This window comes from Pyxicephalus adspersus, chromosome Z (genome assembly GCF_032062135.1).
Source record: "Pyxicephalus adspersus chromosome Z, UCB_Pads_2.0, whole genome shotgun sequence".
Classification (NCBI taxonomy): Eukaryota; Metazoa; Chordata; class Amphibia; order Anura; family Pyxicephalidae; genus Pyxicephalus; species Pyxicephalus adspersus.
Window position 1 is genome coordinate 32,831,803 of NC_092871.1, and position 9,189 is coordinate 32,840,991.

General features: G+C 40.2%; 1 protein-coding gene across 3 annotated transcripts in view; it reads right to left on the bottom strand.

The window, feature by feature from the left end:
* The window catches only part of RADX (RPA1 related single stranded DNA binding protein, X-linked), a 33,477-nt gene extending 24,590 nt beyond the window's left edge, over window positions 1-8,887 (bottom strand). For all 3 annotated transcript variants that reach the window (XM_072431391.1, XM_072431389.1, XM_072431388.1), the window contains exons 1-3: window positions 8,173-8,887; window positions 2,212-2,360; window positions 1,391-1,583 (exon numbers count right to left, since the gene is read on the bottom strand). In XM_072431391.1, the coding sequence (XP_072287492.1) occupies window positions 1,391-1,583; window positions 2,212-2,360; window positions 8,173-8,872 (1,042 nt within the window). In that variant the 5' untranslated portion in view covers window positions 8,873-8,887. The remainder of the gene's footprint in view (window positions 1-1,390; window positions 1,584-2,211; window positions 2,361-8,172) is intronic.
* Window positions 8,888-9,189: the final 302 nt, after the last annotated feature.

Genomic DNA, 9,189 nt, shown 5'->3' on the forward strand with positions numbered 1-9,189 from the left:
AAATTATATATATGTACAGCGCTGCGTAATATGTTGGCGCTATATAAATCTTGTTTAATAAGAATACTAATAATTAAATAGAGATTGATGTATTAAGATAATATGTGTATAGAAATTGTTGTTTTTACCAAGGTATTGAAAATAATATATGTATGAAAAAAAAGTATGAAAAAAAGATGTGTAAGGAAAAATGAATAGTACCTGAAAAAACCCAGAAAATGTATGGTAAACCTCTTCTCTATCTTGAAATTTTCAAGGGGTGTGGTACAATAAGTGATAAACACTCTCCAATTATTTATACAAAAAATAACATTTTTGTCTTGGTTAAGCCAAAGACTCAAGCCTAGCATATTCTGTTTAGATTCCAAAGTAGTTTGGAGATTATCTCTTTATTCTGCCTCCTTCCATTTGTATACTATGCCCAAATCAATCAACCCCACCACACACACACACACACACACTAAATACTGCAAACAGGTAAAATACTGAAACATGAACAGATTTAAAAAGTATAAAGTCAGTTATCCCAAATATTACATTATATTTTAGGAGTAAGCTGGTGGCCTGGGTCACCAACAGGCTTTTCATATCTATGGACGGTAATTATGGCGAGATTACGGATCTCCTTTATACACTGGCAACTCCCCACTTCCCAGTGTTACTGAAGCATTTTTCATTATACAGAATGAATCAAAAACTAAATGTCTTTTAAGGTCTATAGCGAGGGTCAGCAATCTCCGGCCTTTAGGCCAGATACGGCCTAGTCAGTAGTCCGTTCCGGCCCAACACCCCCCTGGTCGATCCGGCCTAATCTCAGCCGGCAGGGGTCGGCAACCCGTGGCTCTTAAGCCTCCTTGTTATGTCTCCCTTCCCTATTTACCGCAGCCGGCGTTACCACTTCTTCCGCCGAGGTAAGGGGACATTACCTCTCCATATGCATTGCGGAGGAAAGGGATTTCCCTTCAGGGGCGTTCCTGGTGGGGGCGGAACCGTCAGAGCGGGATTAGACAGAAAGTCCGGCCTAGTGTCCCTTCTTGACTTCCTAAAATGGCCTAGAAGCCAAAAATGTTTGCTGACCCCTGGTCTATAGCAACAAAGAGGGACAGGGAACTTAAGTTCAAAGATCTAATGGAGACATCAGGAGATGTAAAAAAATGGTGGTTAGGCTCTACTGCATCTACCGGAAAAATTCCAATTTTGGGTAGAATGACCTATTAGGACCACTCACATCTTTTACAAATAAAAATGAAGATAACACAAGCTGAATATTTTGAGGCAATAGGCACATTTCTGTGTATGGGAAAGCAAAATAAAATGGTGCAAGAGCAATGACACACATAAGCAACACAATCAAACTGAGGCAAATCACAGTACCTCAGAAATACTTTACCAAGGTTAGGCAGTCTCTTCACCTGCGTATTCCCTGTTGTTGGAAGTGTCCTTTTTTGGTAGCTTTTCTTCACATGATATTTCTCTAGTAAAAGGACATTGCCAACTTGCAGTCTGTTATACCATACCAGGCACAAATAATTCCACATCACCACCGACATCATACCTGAATGATCAGCAACTTCAAAATAGGCCTAAAACACAGTGGAGGGGGGAAAAACACATGCAGAAACATCAATACCTAGTAAAAACATAGAAAACATTTCTTCAGACGTTAGTTTAAACTTGCCCGAACATAATATGTAATGAAAAAAAGGTCACTGCACTAAGCAACCAGGACACAGTGAAAGGTGGTACTTATGTTTACCAAAATACTCCCTACTAAAGATAGCAAAAGATAAAACCCTCCATTAACATCACCCATGTTAATGGAAACACACTTTCATTTTCTAATATGTCAAATATGCCCTTTCCCCTTTTTTTATTGGGCTACTAAGGCATTTTACTGCAGGAAAAAAATGATAACAGCCCTGAATGGGACGTCTATGTTACTTTTTGCAACCCAAACTGGATGCTTTAAATTACAAAAGGGGCCCGGAAAGCAAAAGGAATTAAATATTTTGCTGTGTCCCCGACAGCTGAATGTGGCGGTCTTGGGAGAATATTCATCAATATCAGTGTTCAACCCAGAATTTTTTTTTTAAGCTGGGTGGGAAGAAATTGTAGGCGGGTGGCAGCCCCTTTATTGTGACCCAAAAAGTAACCACCCAGGTTGCGCCCAGCTAAAAGGGTCTGGGAATATGATTAAAGAGACCTTCTTACCTGGTATGGGTATTCAGTTGTTGGTTTCTTGTCAACTTTTCCAAAATATCGAAGTCTGGATTTATGCATGATTCGTACACGCAGTGGAAGAAATGGCTTTTTTGAACTCCACTTTTGCTCCAGTTTCTGTAGTGAACATGTTGTGGACACTAAGTGGAAATAAAAAGAATGAACTTTTACGACAATCCTTTCACAAAAAGGAATAAAACCAGTTACTGGTATGCAACTATCTTATAGCTGTTTGAACGTCAAAACTTTTTGGATCTCAGACCTTGATGTAGATGCAAATTCTAACTTCATTAGTTACATGCTTGTTGTAACCAGGGAATCAATAGTTTTTGTTGCCTTTCTATCAGCTCAAATCAATCAGGCCATTTTTCTCTGACCTTTTCTGGGCCATTCCCTGTAAACCATAGGGATATTTGTGCATGAAAACTACACGCAGTTTTATATACTCAGACTAGGCTGCCTGACTTCAACAACCACACAAAGTAACTGAAATCACCTTTCGTACCCATTATAATGCTCAGTTTGAGCTGCAGCAGGTCATCTTTATGAGGTCTACATGCCTAAATGCATTGAGGTGATGCAATCTGATTGGCCAATTGGAGATTTGCCTTGAACGAGTAACCAGCAAATATTTTCAGGGCTCTCCAATACTTCAAATTTCAAGGGATCCTCCAGGATAAAAAGGTGAATCTAGTATACAATATACATTGTAGTGAAGCAAAGATCAGTGACCCTGTACAGAGTTTGATTTCAAACATCTGGATGTTACATATACAATTAACTTTCTGAACAATCTAATCTTAACCTTACAAAAATGGCAATGTTATCTTATACCACAAAGGTAAGTTGGTACCACAACAGCCGTGGTACCCACGCCACTGTAACACACTGCATTGTGGGCAACTCCAAACAAGCTCCAAGCAGTGAAGGAGAGAGAAAGTCAAAAGTGTGTTTTACTATTTCTGGATGATCAGATATTCTCTTGTATGGTCATAAAACCTAAGGCTATAAATATTGCAGCCTCTGAAGCCCCTGCGATGACACATTTCCATTCTATTGTTCGTTTTAAAAGGAACTGCAAATATGGGAACAAGATTAACCAATTACTATGCCACTTAACCAGCTTAAAGCAACAAGACCAAAACCATGCTTGCAAGTAAAAAATATGGGGGCCAATTTGCAGCTTCAGTGGATTGATACAAATTTTAATCACAGAGTACTCCATGCATTGGGTGCTGGCTGCATCCACAACACACTGATAACACAGCATACATGATTTGTTCCCAACACAATAGATATACTAATTATTGTGCACCAGCATGTCAGTGGAAGAAATGGGCTATTTTTAGTGCACAGCAGTTTCTTCTGTTCACAACACATAAAATCAATCGGCCTCTACAAAGCTGTAAATATTGCAAGCAATGGAAATTTTCACAATAAAAAGCTTCAAAGTTGTCAGAACAATTCCTGCTTTGCATCAAATGAAAACCTCAGACTGTTACTACATTATTTGCGTAAGAAGCCTGGGCTAAGACACATTTCTAGGCTGACTTGCTTTTCAAACTGCACTGTAATTCTATTTATCAGGTTCTATTTCTAATACATACACACTCCTTTCTGTATTTTAAATTATTTGAAAGAACATTAACAATCTCTGTACCTGCTGATCTTTTTTACAAATGCTAGTAGTCTGCTTCCCACAATGATCCATGCAAGGGTAGCTCCTTGTTCAGCTTTGTTTAAAATAAAAAAATACAATTTATTTATAAAATACTAAAATAAATATAAAGCAACTTTCGATATTGTTTTTTGCACTAGCAAGAACACAGGACCAGGCACAACTGCCTACTGCCAAAATTAGTGAAGGAGCGTCCCATAGAGTTGTTCTCCACAGACCACTTTAGCCGGGCGCACCACCCAGCAATTTTCAGTAAGCACTCGTCTGTTTTTTGGTGGTTACTGAGACTTGGACACAATACAGAGGCTGCTATCCGACTACATTTTCATCCCACCGAGCTTAAAATACCTTCTGGATTGAACATTGCATAGAGAGCAGGTTGGTGATCGCCTTGCATTTTCTAGTGAACAGGATCTAGAGTGTGCCATTTGGCCCATTTATAAATGCTTTCACCCAAGATGAACATGAAAATGTGAATTACTGGGTGTAAAAATTAACAGACCCCTAAGTATGTAGGCTAAAAAACAAAGCCCGGGAGTTTATTACGGGGTCCAAATCCTCTATGGAACCGAAAAAAAGTCAATGATACAAAAATATGTTATTGCATATGAATAAATGCCAACTAATGAGTTAGTAAAACTAAACATAGCTGTTCAATAATTAAATATATAATCATAAAAACTAAAAAAAAAAAAAATATATATATATATATATATATATATATATACCCCTATATATACTCCAGGTAACAGGGGTAAGTCCACAGAGGATATACATATATGCTGTTTTGTTTGCCTTAGGATTTGCATTTCTATCTGTTTCATTCTGACAACAACCTACCATATAGTGCAGCCAGGTAGACAAAACAATTTTCTGCGTTACAAATTGTATAACTGATACAGTGATATCCGCTCTCTGACTGGGCAGTGAAAGAGGAGCAGAAGACTGATAAGGTCATGCTGCTCACTCTACTCTCTCCCCCTCCCAGTATGTCCCATGTCAGCATATATGCGTGCAGTAAATCTGGCTGCCTGTCTATTGCACAGTGCAAATTCGATAGGGGATTGCAGGATGAGATTATCAAGGGTAGGTACTTCTGATAGCATTTTGGAAAATGAGATTTATTCATGTATTTGTGATCACATAGCTGTGTATTTATTACTATTACTGTGAAACATCACCGCTCAATGACATTTCTAAAAGTAATTACTTTGCGATGGGAATACTTAGGAGGATTTTCTTGTTGTGTAGTCCATTTGTCTGTGTGGTTTCTTCAAGGACATGGGAGGCTACGCTCTGCACCAGGGATCCCTTTGTAACCTAATGGCATTAATAAAGGGGACCTGTCATCTCCTGTGTATACTATGGTACACCTATGGCCTCCCAGAAGCTTGGGAGAATAAACTTTATTTCTAATATTCCAGTGTTCTCCCCAGCCCCTTTTAGCCGGGCTCACCACCCGGAACTTTTAAGCAGCCACCCGGCTGTTTTTGAGTGATTACTGATGAGTTGGGTCATAATACAGGGGCTGCCACCCGCCTACAATTTCTTCCTACCCAGCTTAAAAAAATTTCTGGGTTGAGCATTGTATTTATTTCCCTTACACCTAACGAATACAATTAGGATATACAGACATACATCCTTAGATGCAGAAAAATAATAATTAGGGAGCAAAGTGAATATAGTCACAAATTTAAGGGAAATGTTAAAGTGGACCTAAACTCAAAACTTTTACTTTACAACCCCATAATTTAAAGTAAATTTTTATTTTTTATTGCAGCGCCCTTTCTTTAAAAAAAAAAACGGTGCAGCACTTGCTGGGGCAATTAAGACAGAATGGGATCGCAAAGCTTTCCAGGATACCTAGGTCGCGCATCCCAGGAAGTTCTTGGCTGCTCCTTCTGCGCATGCCATGATTTCAGCCACGCGCAGAAGGATCTTCTTAAAGAATCAATTTCACGCATGCGCAGTGAGATCCGCAATCTTTTTCTCCATCTACGTCACGCGATGTTACGCCTGCGCAGTGCAAGATTGGGTGACGTAGAAAGAAGAACCTGGGAGGTAAGAGAAGAAGATGTCAGCGCCCGAAGATGGATACTGGGACCCAAACGAAGAAACCTCCTGACGGATCTGCGGGATTAAAGGTATGTGTGTTTTTTTTTGTTTTTTTATTTTGGGTGTAGTTCCGCTTTAAAACTTTTTCAAAGTAAATCCCAATCTTCCAATGCTATGCTACACAAATACAATAAACAAATGAAATGTATTGCCAAGCATCAGATAATCATCAATGTGAGATCCCTACACAACACTAAGATATTAACTACAGAAAACATAGGAATATTTTAAAATAAACAAAAATATATAAAAAAATATACATATATATATATATATAGACACACACACACACATATATTTATACATACACACACGTACATATATACACACACACATACATATATATTTTTTTTTTTTTTTTTAAAGAAACGTTATGCATTTTCCTAAAGCCTCGCCAAAGTCAAAGCGAAACCATCTGATTATAATCAGTCAGTAAGAAAACCAATTGAGACATTTCCCCAAACAAGAGCCCGTAACAAACTGCTAGAAAATAATCCACCCAGAACAATGGAAGCCGCTTCCCTGGCAGATTTATATTCTATGTAACCTGAATATTTTTTTTTTTCCCCAAACACCAAGAGCTGGGCTTTGCTGCACATTTTATAGAGATCGCCAGCAATACACGGCATCATTGAAGGAAAACATTACAAAACACTGACATAATACAATATATTAGTCAAACGATTGCACCTGTAATGTCATATCATGAAGTTATTGAGAAGGTGCCAAAAAAGCTGCGATTTAGAGAAAATAAAGAAATGACAAATGAAACCCAGCAGGAAGAATACACAACTACTTTAATTAGATATAAAGAAGAAGAAAACTCAACAAAGTTGAAGTTTTGTTGTTTGTTTAGTCACAGGTAAATATAAAAATAAATAAAAATACAAAAGATATCAACATATGTATTTCCCAAAAGCAGATACGTAAAAATAAAATGCTGACCTCGTTTATAAAATAAAAAAAGACAGACAACACTCTTCACATTACATTTTGATAACAAATGCTAAAATATATATCATACAGACAATACAACCAGAGGATACATTGTATCCAATAAAACATTGGAAATGTGTGTGTGCCACTTTCATGCCCATGGCTGACGTGTATAACGGGCACCGGACCGCACAACCACAAAACCACAAAACGTTTAGGCGCCAAAGGTCTGTAATCTGGCACAGCCAAATCCGGGCGGGATAAACTAAAATTTGGGGTGAATGTGAGTGTAAAATTACATGTGATCTGCATCGATATTACAATATTTTGAAGATTATTAACCCCCAGGAGATTGCAAATACATTATCATCAAACATAATTAGGAAAATAACAGCCCATCCCAACCCACATAAGATCAAACACCCAGTATCACTCAGTTATTCGTTTGTTTTTTCATCCTTGTAGCCTTTTCACTAGCCATTTTTCATCTGATTTATGCACGTATAATACTGTATCAGAATCTTATATGAATGTTTTATTTGTATTTTATTTTATTTAAAGTCCAAAATAAAGAAATAAAACAATGGAGATAAAGGTTGTCTTGTATTGAGTATTTCCCCATATTCTCTTATTAGAGATGAATATTTTTAAGGGTGCCCCATGATCCTATAGGTGACCCCCAAACTGTACAGGACAGGGGGTGCCATTCGTATTGTCCCGCAATCAGGTACGATTTATATAAAGCAGAAATATCAGATCTGTCCAATCTATAGCCCTGGTATACAATGACAAATATCATCATGGTATTCCCTGGCACACATCCAAACCCGCCATAATGTAACGGCTCATTTTATTAATATGAATCCAATCCACATGGACCCGTTAATATTTATCACACCCCACACTATGATCGCTAATATGATGGTATAGCCCACCACACACAGTACAATCGCAGATTAGCAGCAGATCTGTGCAGTAAACCAGACTTGGAATAATTGTTAGTCTATAGCTGGCCATCTAATTGTACAATGACAAATGATTCCATGGTAATTTATAGATTTCTAATTGTACAATCAGATTGTATGGTGTATGATGAGATCTCAGTGTAGGTCCAGGCAGAATGACCCCATATGTGAGATCAGGGCAATATGTAGAGATTGATAGGCGAGTATACAGATAAATATTTAATTACAATGTAAGGTTGGAATTGTCACATCACTTACCGCTCACATTGCCCTGCTGCTCGGTGCCCCGGTGCCAGATGTCACCATAGGGGTCATCATTATTCCAGAGGGGTAAGTAATGCTTCCTGCCCCCATACAGGGGTACGATCTGCCCCCCGGGCACTGTGCCCTCCCCGGTGCCCCCCCGGACCTCCATGTCCTCTATACACACCGCCCCGGTGCGCAGCCTCTTCTCCGCATAGCGGTACGAGCACTGGCCGATGGCGGCCCGGGAGCCGGAGCGGAGCCGGTTATCGTGCACCAGGTGGGCCAGCTCCGGGGACAGCAGCCAGGTGTCCTGTACCAGCCCATCGTACAACGTGATGTCGTAATGATAGCGGCACCGGCCCACTTCCCCGAGGTAGCGCTGTACGGCCAGGACACACACCGGCTGCGGGTCCGGGATCACCAGCCTCAGGCTCCGGCTCCCTTCTACACACTGCCGGGTATGCTGCAGCCAGGAGGACGGGGCCTGCTCAGACACCAGGCCGGGGGGAGGGCGGCATGACGGCCCCGGAGTCCCTTCATCTAACTCGGCCAGCTGATCCTGCATCTCCCGCCGACACAGAATTAACCGACCGGCCGCCGCGGCTGCCCCGACTGTACATGGTCGGTGACGTATGGCTGCAGGTTTGAAAAAGCCCGGGCCAAACAGGGCCTTACCCTGGAAGAGCGCCCCCTGCCGGGAATATGGACACATTGCCGCTCTGTACTGAATGCCTATTGTCTGCAACTGTCCCTAGCAACCTTTTTAACTTACTGACCCCAATATTTACCCCATGTTACCCCTCTATACCAGGCAACTCCATAACCTGCTGACCCCAATATTTATCCCATGTTAACCCTTTATACCAGGCAACTCCATAACCCACTGACCCCAATATTTACCCCATGTTACCTCTTTATACCAGGCAACGGTATAACCTACTGACCCCAATATTTACCCCATGCTACCCCTTTATACCAGGCAACTCCATAACCCACTGACCCCAATGTTTACTCCATGTTACCCCTTTA